The 18,895-nt window shown below is 40.3% G+C and overlaps 1 protein-coding gene across 1 annotated transcript in view; it reads left to right on the forward strand.

Annotated features, from left to right (window-relative positions):
- The window catches only part of LOC129654266 (kinesin-like protein KIF28P), a 70,705-nt gene that overhangs the window by 8,280 nt on the left and 43,530 nt on the right, over positions 1-18,895 (forward strand). The window contains exons 3-6 of the mRNA XM_055583772.1: positions 1,324-1,527; positions 5,478-5,513; positions 11,445-11,669; positions 14,574-14,728. Coding sequence (XP_055439747.1) covers positions 1,324-1,527; positions 5,478-5,513; positions 11,445-11,669; positions 14,574-14,728 — 620 coding nt within the window. The remainder of the gene's footprint in view (positions 1-1,323; positions 1,528-5,477; positions 5,514-11,444; positions 11,670-14,573; positions 14,729-18,895) is intronic.

Raw genomic sequence — 18,895 nt, forward strand, 5'->3', positions numbered from 1 at the left:
ACCAAAAAAATTGTGACTCATGTTACTGCATTACTTTCTTTATTGTGATGGTTTGGAACTGAACCCACAGTATCTCTGAGGTATGCCTGGAGTTAACAGTCCAACATTGTATATTTGAAGGTTGCTAAGAGAGTAGATCTTAAATGTTCTCATTGAAGAAAAAAATGTTTAACTCTGTGAAGTAATGGGTGTGAACTTCTGTTAATCATTTCTCAATAAATACATATATCAAATCATTATGCTATACATTTGAAACTATTTAATGTTATGTGTCAATTCTATCTCAGTTTTTAAAAGACAGTTTTAAAAGAATGCAAGAATTGTGATAGTTGACCTTGAACTTCAAGCGGTCTACTCGACCATGGAACATGTCCAAGGGAAACCACAAACCACTTTTAACACATTCGGTCAGTCACAGCACCTTCTCCATACACTTCATAAATTTGTTTACTTTTCTTGAAATAATGTGCACAATATGCCAAAATGTTGCTTTTATTTTTCCATCTTCAATATTAAAATGGTTATACAAAAATTCACCAATTTCTGATAAGTTTTTCTAAATGTACACTGAGATGACAGCTGTCACGATGCAACGTAACAAAATTGTTTCAAATGAAGTTAAAGATTATTAAGGGCTACCACAACCATCTTTCAGAAAAAAACAAATGAACACTTTGGTCAACCCAAAAGAAAACACTTTGGCTGGTCTGTGTCCCTTGGAGCCTTGAAATTTTTGTCTAATTGCTGAATTTTAAAGATCTAGCCCATGTTTTGTAAAATACACAAGTCCATTACTGATGGGTACTAGCTAGTTGATGGAGAAGGCAATGGCGCCCCACTCCAGTACTCTTGCCTGGAAAATCCCATGGATGGAGGAGCCTGGTGGGCTGCAGTCCATGGGGTCGCTAAGAGTCAGACACGACTGAGCGACTTCACTTTCACTTTTCACTTTCATGCATTGGAGAAGGAAATGGCAACCCACTCCAGTGTTCTTGCCTGGAGAATCCCAGGGACAGGGAAGTCTGGTGGGCTGCCGTCTCTGGGGTCGCACAGAGTCGGACACGACTGAAGCGACTTAGCAGCAGTAGCAGTAGCTAGTTGAAGATCTGCGGTGATCCCATGGTGATCAGTATCTTCCAAACTGACAAATATTTTTTTTGGTTTCCAGCTTTATTCCATTGGTTCCAAGATAGCATCTGAGTTACATTTCAAGTAACTTGAATGATACTAATTAAGGTGGAATTCATCAAAACCAGAATGTTAGATTTTAAAAGTACTGTGAAAAGTCTGTGCTGAACATAATACCTACAATTTTCTTTTCAGAAAGAGGTTTTTCATGATCTTGGCAGGGGAATTCTGGACAGTGCTTGGCAAGGCTATAATACTACTCTCTTGGCCTATGGGCAGACTGGCTCTGGAAAAAGCTATTCCATGATTGGGTTTGGTGCAAACAAAGGTATCATTCCAAATGTGTGCGAAGAGCTATTTCAGGCAATTGAGAACCGGGACAAAAATCAAGAATACCAGGTAGGTATTATTCTAGAATCCCTTCTTTAAGGAAAAAAAAATTTTTTTCATTTTGGAAATTCCTTGCCCCCAGTGGAAGTTATCAGCGTATCTATTTTAGGATGTTAATTTTCCATACCAAAATCCTTATATCATTACAAAATCAAATAAAATGTTGAATTTTTCTGGTTCTATGGAGGCAAACCCAGGAAAATATTTTTTAAAGGCACTTTGAGCGTCATAGAAGCAGACATCTTAAATGATGACAATAACAAGAGACCGCTGTGGAGTCTTATAACACAAAACCCTAGCCAGCTCAAGTTTCTGGTTCCCTTTGCTCCCCTCTTCTATCAAGGTGTGTTCTCCTCTTAATTTATTTTTATTTCTAAATTAAGAATATTATCCTGCTTCTTAATTGTCCTAACATAGTTTCTTATTTCCCAAGAAGGTGAAATACCTGTACACAGAAAACGCAAGTACACTGATGAAAGAAACTGATGAAAACACAAATAAATGGATACGCAGCCCATGTTCATGAGTTGGAAGAATTAATATATTTAAATGCCCATACCACTCAAATTTATCTACTGATTCAATACAATCCCTATCAAAAGTCTAATGGCAAATTTCACAGAAGTAGAATAATTGTAAAATTTGTATAGAACTGCAAAAGTTCCCCAATAGTCAAAACAATCTTGAGAAAGAAGAACAAAGCTGAAAGCATCACACTCCCTTGTTTCAAACTATACTACAAAACTATAGTGATCAAAAAAGTATGATACTACACTGCTATATTTAAAATGGACAACCAAGAAGGACCTACTGTATAGCACATGGAACTCTGCTCGATGCTATGTGGCATCCTGGACGGGAGGGGAGTTTGGGGAGAATGGATACATGTATAGGTACAACCGAGTCCCTCGCTGTTCACCTGAAATTATCACCACATTATTAATCAGCTCTACCCCAGTACAAAATAAAAAGTTTTTTAAAAAGTGAAAAATAATTACAATATTCTTCAATGTCAATTACTCACCTTTTCAAAAAGTGTTTTTTATGAAGTTTGCTCTGATTTTATCTTTTTCTTTCAATGGTAGGCTTTTAAATAATTTCTCTGAAATCATATTTTCAAATATCTAAGAATTCATTAAATTTTTAAATTAAAAAAAGTATGATACTGGTACAAAAATAGACACAGAGATCAACAGAACAAAACTGAGAGCCCAGAAATCAACTCATAGATATATGGATGATTAATTATGACAAAGGCGTGAAGAACATGCAGTGAGAAAGGAGAATCTGTTCAATAAACAGTGTTGGGAAAATTGGCTAGTCACATGCAAAAGAATGAAACTAGACCACTATCTCATATCATAGGGTTTCCCTGGTGGCTCAGATGGTAAAAAGTTTGCCTGTAATGAAGGAGACCCAGGTTCAATTCCTGGGTTGGGAAGATCCCCTGGAGAAGGAAATGGCAACTCACTCCAGTATTCCTGCCTGGAAAATTCCATGGACAGAGGAGCCTGGCAGGCTACAGTCCATGGGGTTGCAAAGAGTCGGACATGACTGAGTGACTAACACTTCACTTCATCTTATACCATACACAAAATTAACTTAATATGTATTAAATACTTGAATGTAAGACTTGAAACCATTCAATTGCTAAAAGAAAGCATAAGCAGTAACCATGTTGAATTCTTAGCAGTGTTTTTGTGGCTCTGACTCAAAAGTAAGGGAAAGAGAAGCAAAAATAAACAAATGGGATCGATAAAATGAAAAACCTTTTGCACAGAGAAGAAAACCATCATTAAAATGAAAAGGCAGCCTATTGAATGGGAGAAGATATTTGCAAATCATACATCTGATGAGGTCAATTTTCAAAATATATAAAGAACATATACAACTCAACAGCAAAAAAACAAACAACCCAATTTAAAAATGGGCAGAGGACCTGAATAAGCACTTATCCAAAGAAGATATACAGATGACCAATAGGGACATGAAAAGATGTTCAACATCACTAATTATTAGGGAAATGAAGCTCAAAACCACAATGAGATATTGTTACCAAAAGTGGGCTAACTGCTCGCTGCCAATATAGATGACTGCACAATTTTTTTTTTGTCTTTTGTCTTCATGAAGTGACGTGAAATGAAAGTCGCTTAGTCATGTCTGACTCTTTGCGACCCCATGGACTATACAGTCTATGGAATTCTCCAGGCCATAATCCTGCAGTGGGTAGCCTTTCTCTTCTCCAGGGGATCTTCCCAGGGATCGAACCCAGGTCTCCCGCATTGCAGGCAGATTCTTTACCAGCTGAGCCACAAAGGAAGCCCAAGAATACTGGAGTGGGTAGCCTATCCCTTCTCCAGTGGATCTTCCAGACCCAGGAATCAAACCAGGGTCTCGCATTGCAGGCTATTCTTTACCAACTGAGCTATGAGGGAAGCCCGTTTATCTTCATACTAGTTTGTTTAATTGGTTGATCCACAGCCTTTATTATATATTTACCTTTACTAGTGGGATTTTTCGTTTCCTAAAGATTCTTACTTACTGTAGCCTTTTCTTTTTCCACTTAGAGAGACCTATTAACATTGCTTTTAGGGTTGACTTAGTATTGATAAATTCATAGGTTTTGCTTGTCTGGGAAGCTCTGGGAATGGTGGGGCTAGGGTCAGAGCCAAGTGTGAGCTGAGGCTTCTCCTCTGCTCAGTGGCTGTCACTGCCCAGTAGGGAGAGGCATCAAGTCCCAAGTAGTCAGAACAGAAGCCTAGAGGGTTGGGTCCCAGATGGCTCCTGCGTTCTACGTGTGTGTTCTTCTCCCTCCCAGCACCAGCACCCTTACCCCCAGAGGGCAGCAGTGTTGAGACAAAATGGGGTGGAGTGGTTGCTCGTCTCTGGCTGGGGGCGGGGCGCGCCAGGGCAGGTGCAGGAAACTGACCAGAGTCCCATACAGTTTTAATCCATCTTCTGTGCCTTGTTTCTGGAGTGAGCAAGTGTGGGGACGTTCTTAGGAGTGGAGTCTAGGTTGCTTACAGCCCTCTGTCAGTCCCACTGGTTTCCGGCCCCGCTAGGGGGATTCATCCTCCTGGTGACAGATCCTGGGCTGGGTTGCCCGTTGTGTTTTCATACCTCTCACTCCCTTCAAGCCTGCAACATCTCTCCTCTTCTGTGTCCCTCCCAGGGGAGCAGACCCCAAATGGATTCCTTCTCTTCCTTTCCTACCTAATTCTGTGTGGATCTCTTCTACCGCCTTGGTTGTGTAAGAGTCTTTCAGCCAGTTTCCAACTAAATTTTGGGGAGAATTGCTGCACATGTAGATGTGTGACTGATGTGTGAATGGAGGGAAGTAAGCTTCATGTCCTCCTATTCTACCATTTTGACCTTCCCTCCCATTTGTTCATTTTAAAACTGTGATGCTCTCTGAAGCTAGCTGGAAGTTCTTGGGAGGTGGGGTTTGACTGGCAAGACTCACCGAAGGGTGACTAATAGACAAGCCAGCTTTTCCCAAGGAGGGTATAATGGCAGCAAAATGGCAGTATCTCAGAGCCTTTTCTCCAGACGAGAGCCACTGAGTTTCCTCCCATCTTCTGTTTAGGAGGTAGGAGATTGGCTAACGTTGCTCCAAAGGCATGGCAGGGTAAACACCAATCTTTTTCTCTGCATATGTTCAGATTGGAGAGTGAACAATAAAGAAAAAGCCTTTTTTTTCTGTTCACAATCGAGACCAAAATACACACACACTTTGGTACCTGTTTTTAGTTTATGTTAAGAACTTCCTCCATGTCATTAAAATTATTTCAGAATCTCATATTGCATGTGAAATTGAGTGTCGCTATTTTAATATTTAGGTTTTTCCTTTGTTGTACATTTATGTTGTTTCCATAGTCTCTTTATTTTTTTTTTTTTTTGGTCCCAAAGGTGACTGTTTCAAGAGAATCTTAATTTACTTTATGCTCTTTCCTATACAGGTTACATTCAGCATGCTGGAAATTTACAACGAACAGGTAATAGCGATTATATTTTCTGACAGACAATTCTGAGTGATTCTCTGCAGCTTAAAAAATGGCAGGGGCTCCCCCTCATCCATCCTGCAGATAAGTCAACACCCGTTAGCCTGGCATCGGCTATGCAGCCCTAACCTGCCTCACGTTAGCTGGGCCCCACTTCGTCTTACGGCCTTCTACCCCCACACACTCCTTGCATTAGCCACATAGAACCTTTCTCCCTTTCCCAATTTGTCCTCTCCTACATCTGTCCTTCCTCTGCCTGGAACACCCTTCTTGTTTCTCTGGTCTTAGAGAAACCACTGAACTGCAAGTCCAGTTCAAATGTCAGCTTATCTATACATCCTAAAGCAGTTGGCTTCAGTACGGGGGTTGGCAAACTTTATCTTCAAAGTACAGACAGAAAGTATTTTAGACTTTGAGGGCCTTAAAGTCTCTATCACAACTGCTGTACTCTGCCCTCAGAGAGCAAAAACGGCCACAGCTGAAGTGTAAGTGAAGTGTAAGTGAGCTGCGTACCAATACAACTTGGTTTATAGACACTGAGGCTTGAATTTCACAGAATTTTCATGTGTGACAAAATATTTTTCTCTTGATTTTTTTCAGCCATTTAGCAAATCTGATCGTAGTTGGAATATGGTTTCAGATCCCTGCTCTCTCAGTTTCTAGCTTTGTGACTTTGGACAATTACTTTATCTCAGAGCTCAGATTGCTTATTTATAAAGCAGAGAATTTAAAATAAGATACAACGAGGGACTTCCCTGGTGATCTAGTGGCTAAGACTCCGCACTCCCAAGGCAGGAAGCCAGGGTTTGATCCCTGGTCAGGGAACTAGAGCCCACATGCCGCAACTAAAAATCCTGCATGCTGCAATGAAGGTCAAAGATCCCCCAGCTGCAACTAAGACCCAGCACAGCCAAATAAATAGACATTTTTAAAAATAAATACAGTAAACTAGACTACACATTGAGATGTAGTGTTAAGCAAATACTAGGTATTCAGAAAGTCCTTTCTCATTCTACCCTTTCCCTTTGCCCTTATACTATAAAATTTTATTTCCATATTTATATTTCTAGAACAAAGGATTACACCTTTCTCTTTGCAATACTTAGTATAATATTTGGTTTAAAATGGATGCCCCAAGGTTTGCTGAATGGATGAATTCACAAAGGTATCTATAATTGTAAGTTTCTTAAGGGCAGTTTCATATCCTAAGATTTCTTATATAACTCCAAGCACTATCCAAAGTCTTGCACTTAATCATTGCTAAATAAACATTGATGGAATAAATCCATCCATGTTTTTCTCTTTATATTAAGGAGAGAAAATACCCATTTTGTTTCTCATATGCTTCCACGAGCCATTTATTATTGTTGAAAGTTGATAGCAAATTCAAATGGGTTGTTATGCTAAGGTCACTGATTAAGTTTCTATTTCTTTCAAAGTGATGGGCCTGGAAGACAGTATGACTCCTTTATTTCATACCAAATAGGCAGCTTCACTTTGTTACCAAGTTCAGATGGAAGGAGCAGGGAAATGGCATCACTGTTGTGGGCCCTCTACTGATACCTATTAATGAAGATAATCTCTCTGGTTTTGTTTTCTCATCTCTAAAATAAGGACATGGACATGCTTATAACCTCTTCGAATGAGAGAGTCATTTCCTAGGCAGGTAGATAGGAAATCTAGGGGTCCCCAAGGAGAGAGGGGTCTCCAAATGGAGGAAATAGCCTGCAAGTGTCAGACATTTTTATCTCTCTAAAGCGGCAGGAGGAAACAAACTAGCAATATTTTTTTCCTTCTCTATACAAATTTAAAGGGAGGTTTCTCTTAAAATACTGTGTTGCCATAATGACACCTGGTTTCGCCTGAAGTTAGCTATTCTTGAGCCTAGAGATAACCAATGCCTTTTTCTTATGGAAATGTTTGTCTTAAGCTATGCTAATGTACTACGCCTTTACCCCAAACTCTGTCTCCAAGTCGGTTCCACCTCTTGGCCCAAAACCTACTTGACAAACCAGTATGTTATAGTCAGATATTGTTCCCCTAATCTATGTAAATGAAACTATTTGTATGGTGGTCTGCCCTTCTTTAAGATTCAAGTTAATCATTTTATGGCCCAGGATAAACCATTTGGTGCCATTCTGAATTTTAAGAAGTTCCTTTCTTTCATTAACAGACTGCTAGTGACTATATAACATCCAGCTGAAGACTAGCAAGGGGGTACTCTTTCTGCCCCCTTCTGATGCCTATGTCAGAAGCTTTCTCTATCTCCTTTATACTTTAATAAAACTTTATTACACAAAAGCTCTGAGCGATCAAGCCTCGTCTCTGGCCCCGGATTGAATTCTTCTCCTCCGGGGGCCAAGAATCCCGGTGTATTCGCGTGATTCAAAAACAACCTTTCATCTTGGGGGCTCATCCGGGATACCAGCTAGGGGTCTGGTATTTTTCCAGTAGTACTTCAATAGTCAAAGTGAAGTTTATTAGAAACTTTTAATGTTTCAGACATCACACTAGGCTTTGAGGATGAATAAAACCTAAGACGTGATTTCTGCCATGGAGAAGCCTGGTGGGAGATTTTACATCCTCTCCAGACAGTAATAAAATATATTATGTATGCTGCATGAATGGTAAAAAGGCATAGAAGAGAGAGCAACTATACTACCTGCGATTGTTGGTGTTGTTTGTAAACAGAGGAGTTAGACTGGATCTTGAAAGATGCTTGAGTTTGGTGAGCCAGGAGGAGGGTTGGGGGCATTTTATGTGGCATGATTAGTACCAGCAAGTCCAGGGACACGTGAAAGCACATGGCGTTTAAGGGAACAGTGAGGGCACCAGGTAACCAGAGTGAGAAGCATGCAGGGAGGTGAAAATGGGGAAGCATCAGGAGAGGGAGCTGAACATCAGTTGCCAGAAGGCAAAGGCCCTTTGGTAGGCAATGGAGCATCAGTGAAAGATTCTAAACAGGAAAATAAGAAAATCAGCCTTGGGTTTAGAAGATTTTTCTAGCAGCAGAGTGAAGTTGTATTTGAAGGAGTGCCAGATAGAGGCAGAGCTAGGAGAGTCCCGTAGGGGCTGAAGTGAGTGAGGAAGGTCTCATCATTGACTTAATCTCCAGGTACTACCTGGAGAGTCCAGTGCCAGGAACTGCCCTCATCTCTGGGCCCTCACACTTCCATTCTATCTGGTTAAACCTACTTAGCTTTTTTTTCTAATGAGCCCTATTCAGACATATCTTCAGCCTTAGATGCCACTTCTTAATTTATATCGCTCAGTGGAAGTTATAGAAAAGGCTTTCTAGCTAAGGCAGAAGTTGCCACCATTTCAGTGTCTTCCTATCTCTGGCTCTTCTGTCTACTGTCCTAATTTTTCTTGCCTGAATTCAATCCGTGTGTGATCTTGACTCTGTTGCAGGAAGGGGAACCCTTTCCTGGGCCAAGAGCAGGTTCTTATCTAGCCCTCAGAAAAGAATTATCTGACAGATGCATAGGACAAAGCTAAAGCCCTTATTGGGAAGGGGGCACCTGGGAGGAGAGCAGCAGGGTAAGGGGATCCAGGAGAACTGCTCGGCCACGTGGCTGGCAGTCTTGGGTGCTGTGGTGATGGGGTTAGTTTCCAGATTGTCTCTGGCCAATCATCTTGCTTGGCCCATATTTGGCCTAACTCAGGGTCCTTCCTTGTGGCGTGAGCATCTCTCAGCTAAGATGGACTCCAGCATGAAGGATTCTGGGAGGTTAGTAAGACATATTATGGGGTGGTGTCTGCTCTCTTCTTTTGGTCCCTCCTGAATTCTCCCAGTTAGTTTTCTGCGCCAGCACCAAGTTCCTTATCAGGAGGGACCTCCTGGTGTGAGACAGCTCATGCAAGTGGTTATCACTGTGCCTGGCTGAGGCCGGTGGTTTCTGTCAGTGGTTCCCTAGCATCTTGACTCTAGGACGTAAAGCTACAGAATATTTGAGCTGGGGGTGATCTTAGAAACCATTTAGTCCATTCCCCTCCTCTTATGAGGAAAAAACTGGCAGTGTAGGAGACTCTCCTACAGGAGGCTCTCACAGTTTGGAGGCAGAACCAGAAGAACCCAGGTCAGATTCCCAGCCCAGACCTCACTGCATCATGTAACACCAGCTCCCCTCTGCAGGGGCTCAGGCTCTAGCAGGCTCCCATAGCTCGACCTGCTGTGCCCGGGCAGAAGTGGCTTTCTGGGGGCAAATGCAACATGGGCTTTCACCTGAGGCCACGGTCTAAGTGTGACATCACACAAATCTCCAGTAATAATACTACTAATAATAATGAGATCCAAAGAATTACCTATATTCTTGTGGTAGGTTTGCCTATAGCAAATCCTGTTTGGGCTAGATAAATTTCTTGGAAGTAGAGATTCAGAGTGGTGGCGTTTGTGGCAGCATGATTTAACCTAGACAGAACATTAGGTACTTTGAATGTTATGAACTTTTAATTAAGTTTCATTTATCACTGTTCTTAGAAAAGTAAGACTTCATTATTTTGTGATACAAAATTTGTGACAATTCAGAAATAGATAATTTATTTTTATGTTTTCCACAAAGGAGTTGCTAATCAACTGCAAGAGTTAACAAGATTACTAGGAGCATATTTAGGTTAATAAGAGAACAATATTTTCAACCACAAATGCTTTAAAATCACCACTGGGGCTTCCTCAGTGACCTAGATGGCAAAGAATCTGCCGGCAAAACAGGAGACAAGATTCGATCCCTGGGTCAGAAAGATCCCCTGGACAAGGGGATGGCTACCCACTCCAGTATTCTTGCCTGGAGAATTCCATGGGCAGAGGAGTCTGGCAGGCCCCATGTGGTCACAAAGAGTCAGACATGACTGAGCAACTAACAGTTTCACTTTCATTTAAAGTCAGAGAACTGTAGATACCAACTAAAATTTTTTTCAAGCTACAGAAGCAGTTCCCCCAATATCCTACATGCAATGTATTAAACATTTATTGTTAACTTAGCTCCAGTTACACTCTTCTCTCCAGAAGCATTTCACTGGGTGCCTACTATGTGTCAGGAGCTATGTTAGGATTTACTAGTCAACTCCCACCCTCAGGGATTTTGCAGTCTGGTTGAATTGCTCTTGTTTTTGTTGTTTAGCTGCTCTGCTGCTGCTGCTAAGTCGCTTCAGTCGTGTCCGACTCTGTGCGACCCCAGAGACGGCAGCCCAACAGGCTCCTCTGTCCCTGGGATTCTCCAGGCAAGAACACTGGAGTGGGTTGCCATTTCCTTCTCCAATGCGTGAAAGTGAAAAGTGAAAGTGAAGTCGCTCAGTCGTGTCCAACTCCTAGCGACCCCATGGACCGCAGCCTACCAGGCTCCTCCATCCATGGGATTTTCCAGGCAAGAGTACTGGAAACAGGCAAAGTACAAAAAAAAAAAAGAGTACTGGAGTGGGGTGCCATTGCCTTCTCCATTTAGCTGCTCAGTCATGTCCAATTCTGTGCGACCCCATGGACTGTAGCCCACCAGGCTCCTCTGTCCATGGGTTTCTCCAGGCAAGAGTACTGGAGTGGGTTGCCATTTCCAGGGGATCTTTCACACCCAGGGACTGAACCTGTGTCTCCTGCATTGGCAGGCAGATTAATTCTTTACCATCTGAGTCACCAGGGAAGCTCTGAAGTGCTCTAGGTACTTGAAAATAATAAAACTGAATTCCTTAAAAAAAAAAAAAAGCTTCTGATTTCACTAACTACAACAGGTTTCTCTATTTTCTTACTTGTCATTTCTTTGTTTCTTACTTATCTAAGTTATGAGGCTGTCTGGTACCTACAGAACTTTAACATTTATTTATTCATCCACTATATATTTACTGAGCATGTAATATATTCTACAAGGAGCTATAGCAGTGAAGTAAACAAAACTCCATGCCTTCCTGAAGTTTGCATTACTTGTTTTACCACAGGTAAGAGATTTGCTATCCAGGATCAAGAAACCCGGAGGGCTAAAAGTAAGGGAGGACCAACAGCTGGGCTTTTATGTGGATGGTCTGAAGTCAGTGCCTTGTGAGAACTATGCCCAGATTGAAAGACTGATGGAACAAGGAGTAAAAATAAGGACCACAGCTTCGACCAACATGAATGCCAGCAGCAGCCGGTCTCACATGGTCATCACCATTCAGTTCAAACAGGTAAGATTCAATTGGATGCTAATGTCCCCACCTCCCACCAAGGTCTTCAGGGGATGTGTTCCCAGTAGCATTATGGGCTGGTGAGTATTATGGAGTTTTTTAGATTTGATTTATGGATTAAGATAGCTATTTCCAAACATAGACTATAGGGTCAGAAGCAGGAGAAAGTAAGACACTTGTCTTTTCCTGCCTCCCTCTCCCCACATCCATGCCCCACCCTGGCCTAAGTGATCCCATTACCAATAGAGGGTCGCTAGTAAGGTCCCAGAAATGCCCGTAGGGCTAAAGGCTGCTTTCCCTCAAGTAAATTACATACTTTGAGAAACAGGTTTTGACCCCCAGTTTGATGAAATTGCGGAAATAGGAGAATGAGTCTGTGGTTTATCATGGGGAATTCCTATTAACAGTCCTTCCGTGTATCACCAATATAATGATGGTCAGCTTTCAGATCCATGAGGCTAGAGGACAACCAGATACTGAAATTTCAAAGCCTTTGAAACCACATCATCCATGTAATGCTCCACTAGCTAGAATCTTTGATGAGCTAAAGCACACTTTTCTCCTCCATTCTCCTTGTTTGGGAATGATGTAAGGAATGATAGCTACAATTATGGACAATTTGATTCAGAAATGGTTATCATAAAGCCTGGGTAAGCATGAGAGTTAGCTACAATATTACCACCTCCTTCTCCTAAGCCACAGCACTAGTAATAGATAAAATAGTAATAAATGAAGATTGTCCTGTTCTAGCCAGGATTGGTAGAAGAACACTGTATGTATGTATGTAGTAGACCATGTATGACTCCATTTACCAGCTCTGAAATTGTGGGAAATAACTTACCTTTCCTGAGTCACAGCTTCTTGGTCTGTAAAATGAAACAAATAGTTATCCTCGTAGCAATGTTGGGAAGTTTAGATAAGATATTACATTTTAAACTTTTCATTTATTTTATTTTTGGCTGGGCTGGATCTCTGTTGCTATGCAGGCTTTTCTCTGGTTGCAGTGAGCAGGGTCTGCTCTCTAGCTGTAGTGCACAGGCTTCTCATTGAGATGGCTTCTCTTGCTGTGGACCATGGGCTCTAGAGAACAGGCTCTATAGTTGAGGCACATGGGCTTACTTACCCCATGACATGTGGGATCTTCTCACACCAGGGTTTAAACCCATGTCTCCTGCATTGGCAGGTAGACTGTTTACCACTGAGCCACCAGGGAAGCCCAAGATACTACATTTTAAAGAACTCTGTAAACTTCCCTGGTGACTCAGATGGTAAAGAATCCACCTACCATGCAGGAGATCTGGGTTCTATCCCTGAGTCAGGAAGATCCCCTGGAAAAGCGAATGGCTACCCAACTCCAGTATTCTTGCCTGAAGAATCCCATGGGACAGAGGAGCCTGGCAGATTACAGTTCATAGGGTTGCAAAAAGTTGGACACGACTGAGCAACTAAGCACACAAGTAAACTTTTAATTATTATTCACTTGATTTTACAATGTAGGTAAGATGTTACATTGATAGACTTTATATGAATATAACATTCACTTTATATGAATGTAACATTCACTCTATATGAATGTAACATTCACTCTATATTCATAGACTTTGTATGTACTATATTTACAATGAATATAAAGTGTTGCATTCATAGACTTTATATATGGTTTTCTGTGCTATTTTTTAATTTGGTATTTTAGAGGTAGGAGACAAAATTGACTGGATATAAATGAGCGTACTCTGTTTGTTGATGTCAGTAGCAATATTAGCACCTAATACTGTATGCCAGGCATGATTAGAAGCATTGCATCTATTATACTTTCTCCTCATAACATCCCAATAATATGCTATCATCCCGATTTTACAACTGAGAAAAGTTAAATCATAGCTCAGAAAAGTTAAATCATTTGCTCACTGTTACATGACAGCAAGAGAACCTGTAGCATTCTTTCTGCTACATGACTACACCATCCTGAAGAGTTACTTATTTTGCAGATTTCACAGTATCTTTAAAATATTTATTGAGTGGGAAGTGGTTAGGACTCTGCACTTCCACTGAAGGGGGCACATGTTCAATCTCTGTCAGAGAACTAATATCCCACATGCTGCCTGACATGGCCAGAAAAAAAACACTTAATGATTACAGAAATATTAGGACAATAGTTATGACCAACCTAGATAGATAGCATATTGAAAAGCAGAGACATTATTTTACCAACAAAAGTCCATCTAGTCAAGGTTATTATGGTTTTTCCTGTGGTCATGTATGGATGTGAGAGTTGGACGGTGAATAAAGCTGAATACCAAAGAATTGATGCTTTTGAACTGTGGTGTTGGAGAAGACTCTTGAGAGTCCCTTGGACTGCAAGGAGATCCAACCAGTCCATTCTAAAGGAGATCAGCCCTGGGATTTTTTTGGAAGGAATGATGCTAAAGCTGAAACTCCAGTACTTTGGCCACCTCATGCGAAGAGTTGACTCATTGGAAAAGACTCTGATGCTGGGAGGGATTGGGGGACGACAGAGGATGAGATGGCTGGATGGCATCACCGACTCGATGGACATGAGTCTGAGTGAACTCCGGGAGTTGGTGATGGACAGGGAGGCCTGGCATGCTGCAATTCATGGGGTCACAAAGAGTCGGACATGACTGAGCGACTGAACTGAACTGAATACATAACTGGAAATAACGTTACAGAAGGAAAGGGGAAACTGAGATGTTTGGACCTAAGAATGTTATTGTAAAATGTCATCGTAAAGAGGATGGCATTTTAACTTGCAAATTTTATCATAACTTTTTTGAGTGTGAAATACAATTAGAAAAGTATTTCAGAATGTAAATGTAAAATTGATTGACTTCTCATGTAGCCTGCTGCCCCTCTAATAGCATTACTTGTGCTGCTTTCCTGCAGGTTTTCCTAGACAGAGACCTCACCAAACAGTCCAGTATTAACTTGGTAGATTTAGCTGGAAGTGAAAGGCAGAAATCTTCAGGATCAGAAGGAGACAGACTGCGGGAAGGATCACGCGTTAACCTAAGTTTAACCAATTTAGGAAATGTCATCAGGTAAATAATCAGTGGACAGGTACTTATTTGTGCCATAAAAATGACCTCAAATATCAAAATTTAGATTAATCATAACCCTTGGTTCATGACCAACTAGCATCATTGGCTTATTCCTGGTCCTCTCCTAGATTTTATTTTAAACTAATTAATTGCTTTTAGATGAAATAACAAACACTAATAAAACTACCACCAAATCCAAAAAACAGTTGAAGATAATCACCATCTTGCTCCCCTTGGAGGTGAGCTTCATCTTGAATTTATGTTTTATGTATGTCCCTCCGGCCCCACTTTCTTTCTCCCTTTCCTTTCTTCCCTCTTTCTTTCTTTTCTTATTTTATCACACGTGAATATTATATTCAGTAGCACTGATTTTTGAATTTTATAAAAGGGTAAAATATATATTATTTTCTGGATCTTGCATTTTTAAAGTTATTTAGATATAAATTACGTTATAGTAAAGTGCACAGATCTTGGAGAAGGAAATGGCAACCCACTCCAGTGTTCTTGCCTGGAGAATCCCAGGGATGGGGGAGCCTGGTGGGCTGCCGTCTATGGGGTCGCACAGAGTCGGACACAACTGAAGCGACTTAGCAGCAGCAGCAGCAGCAGCACAGATCTTAAATGTTCAGCTCAATGGATTTTCATATATGTATATATCTATGTAATTAATGACTAGACTGAGATATAGTACATTTCTAAAACCCAGAAAACCCCCTCATGCCTTCTCCTTGGCTTTTAATCCCAACAAAAGAAATTAACCTGTTATCAAAGATTTATTTTTGCCTAGCTGTATTGATTTTCATATAAATGCAATCACTTATATCAGATCATTGTCTTTTATATCTGGCTTCATTCACTAAGGCTTGTTTCTATGGGACTTATCCATGATGTTTTGCTTAGCAATTAGTTCTTTTTCATTGTTATGGATTATTTCATTGTAGGAATATACCATTATTTATCCTTTCTTCTATTTGATGGGCATTTAGTTTGTTTCCAGGTTTTAACTATTATGAATAAAGTTGTTACAAACATTCTGGCACATATAATTTGGGGAAAATAATTACTCATTTCTCTGAAGTATATACCCAGGAGTATAGTTTGTTTTTTGATTCAACATTATTAACAATATCCATCTATCTTATGTGTGGCTCTAGTTAATTTATTTTCTGTTCTTTTACTAAACATTGTGTCTATGAGATTCATCCATATTGTTACTGTAGCAGTTGTTACAGCATCCATGTTATTACTTCTTTTTCATTATTATGTAGTCATCCGTTGTGGGAATATACCACAATTTATTCCTTCATTCTAATGTTAATTGTTAATTTGGTTGTTTCTAGGGTGTTTTTTTTTTTTTTTTGCTTTTACAAATAGTGCTACTATGAACATTCTCATAAAGTCACTGAGTATCAATATACTAAAGGATTTTTTGATATCAGCAACTGAAATTATTGTGCTTTATATATAATGTGTGTGAATACCTAATTTTTCAAGATGGTGATAAATTGTTCCCCAAAGTTGTTGGTCCAGTAGACACTCCCAGTGGCAATGTATAACATATCCCATTAATCCACATCTTTTCTAAGGCTTGATGTTGTCAGATTTCTTGACATTTAACCAATTTACTTTGGGCTTCCGGGATAGCTCAGCTGGTAAAGAATCTGCTTGCAATGCGGGAGATCTGGGTTCTATCCCTGGGTTGGAAAGATCTCCTGGAGAAGGGAAAGGCCTGGAGAATTCCATGGACTACAGTCCATGGGGCCGCAAAAAGTCAGAGATGACTGAGCGACTTTCACTTTCAAACATACTTTACTGTGGTCTTGAGAGTCCTGGTTACTAGCAAGCTTGAGCAACATTTTATTTCTTTTTTAGCAATATATTTTCTCTCAAAAATATCTGTTCTTATATTTTCCCCTTTATTCTATTTATTTATTGTCTTTTTCATTGATCTGTAGATGTTTTAAACATATTTTTATTACTCCTCTCTCAGGTATATATATCATAAGTATCTTCTCCCAGTTAGTAGATTGTGTTTTCACTTGTTAAAAGATGTCTATTGATGAGCAGAAGTTATGGTGTATGTTTTGCATTTTTTCATTTTCTGTGTCTTGTTTAAGAAAATTTGTACTTAAACCCTATCTATCTGGAGTTGGTTTCTTTATATAGTGAAAAGTAGGCATCCTTTACATTACTTTTTCCTTACAGATCACCAATTTTTTTTGAGTCTCATTTGTTGAATGGTCTGTCCTCTCCCAGTGATCTTCTATGCTACCTCTGTCATATGTCAAAATTCAACATTTTTTTCTTTTTAACTATTTCCTGGCTTTTTCATCTGTTCAGTGGTCAAAGTCTAAAAATAATAAATGCTTCAACCTATTCATGGATAATGGGCTTCTCAGGTGGTGCAGTGGTAAAGAATCTACCTGCCATTGCAGAAGATGCCAGAGACACAGGTTCCATCCCTGGTCAGGAAGATCCCCTGGAGAAGGAAATGGCAATCCACTCCTGTATTCTTGCCTGGAGAATCCCATGGACAGTGAAGCCTGGTGGGCTACAGTCCATGGGGTTGCAAAGAGTTAGACATACCTGACCAACTGAGCATACACATCCTTGAATAATATGAAGATCTCCATCTTCCATATGTCATTGTTGACATGTATTCTAATTCTAGTCTTTCAGTTCAGTTCAGTCGCTCAGTCATGTCCGATTCTTTGCGACCCCATGAATCGCAGCATGCCAGGCCTCCCTGTCCATCACCAACTCCTGGAGTTCACTCAGACTCACGTCCATCGAGTCAGTGATGCCATCCAGCCATCTCATCCTCTGTCGTCCCCTTCTCCTCCTGCCCCCAATCCCTCCCAGCATCAGAGTCTTTTCCAATGAGTCAACTCTTCACATGAGGTGGCCAAAGTACTGGAGCTTCAGCTTTAGCATCATTCCTTCCAAAGAACACCCAGGGCTGATCTCCTTTAGAATGGACTGGTTGCCCAAATATTATCATTACTGTTTCATACAGTTAGTGTTCATTCACATTTATCTATTTTTTTTTTAATTATTTTTATTCATTCCTTCTTAAACTTCAGAGCTGCTATATAAAATCAGTTTCTTTCTGATTGAAATATTCTCTAGATTTTCCCTTAATGACCATTTGCTGACAGCAAATTTAGTTTTTGTTTGGTTTGAAATTTCTTATTTCAATTCATTTTTGAAAGATAATTTTGCTGGGTATATAATTCTAGATAAGTAGTATTTTCTTTCAGCTTATTAATGATACCATTCTACTGTTTTCTGTTGTTGGCCTAATTACTGTTCCACTGAAGACAATCTTTTTCCCCTAGCTGCTTTTAAGCTCTTCTTATTTGGTGTTCTCCAATTTAATTCTGTTGCATTTTATTTATCCTGCTTGGAATTTTTTAGTCTCCATAGCTCTATGATAGTGATTTTCATCAACACTAAAAAATTCTCAGTCATTATCTTTCACATATTGATTCTGCACATTTTTTTTTCTCCTTTCTCTCCTGGAACTTCAATTACCCTATTTGAATCTTCTTTTCCTGTCCTCCATGTCTCCTAACCTATCTTTCTGATTTTTCATCTCTATGTCTCCAGGCTGCAATCTAGATTTCTTCTGAACTCTCTAGTTCACTAATTAAATTATCACAGTGTCTACTGGTGAACTTAGTTTCATTGAGTTAGACAAGGCTGTGGTCCATGTGATCAGATTGGCTAGTGTGGGGCCATGACGTGTGGGACCACCCAAGATGACAGGTCATGGTGGAGAGGTCTGACAGAATGTGGTCCACTGGAGAAGGGAATGGCAAACCACTTCAGTATTCTTGCCTTGAGAACCCCATGAACAGTATGAAAAGGCAAAATGGTAGGATACTGAAAGAGGAACTCCCCAGGTCGGTAGGTGCCCAATATGCTACAGGAGGTCAGTGGAGAAATAACTCCAGAAAGAATGAAGGGATGGTAATAGAAGCAAGGTCCAATGCTATAAAGAGCAATATTGCATAGGAACCTGGAATGTTAGGTCCATGAATCAAGGCAAATTGGAAGTGGTCAAACAAGAGATGGCAAGAGTGAACATCGACATTCTAGGAATCAGCGAATGAAAATGGACTGGAATGGGTGAATTTAACTCAGATGACCATTATATCTACTACT

Source organism: Bubalus kerabau, chromosome 5 (assembly GCF_029407905.1).
Source record: "Bubalus kerabau isolate K-KA32 ecotype Philippines breed swamp buffalo chromosome 5, PCC_UOA_SB_1v2, whole genome shotgun sequence".
NCBI classification, from domain to species: domain Eukaryota; kingdom Metazoa; phylum Chordata; class Mammalia; order Artiodactyla; family Bovidae; genus Bubalus; species Bubalus kerabau.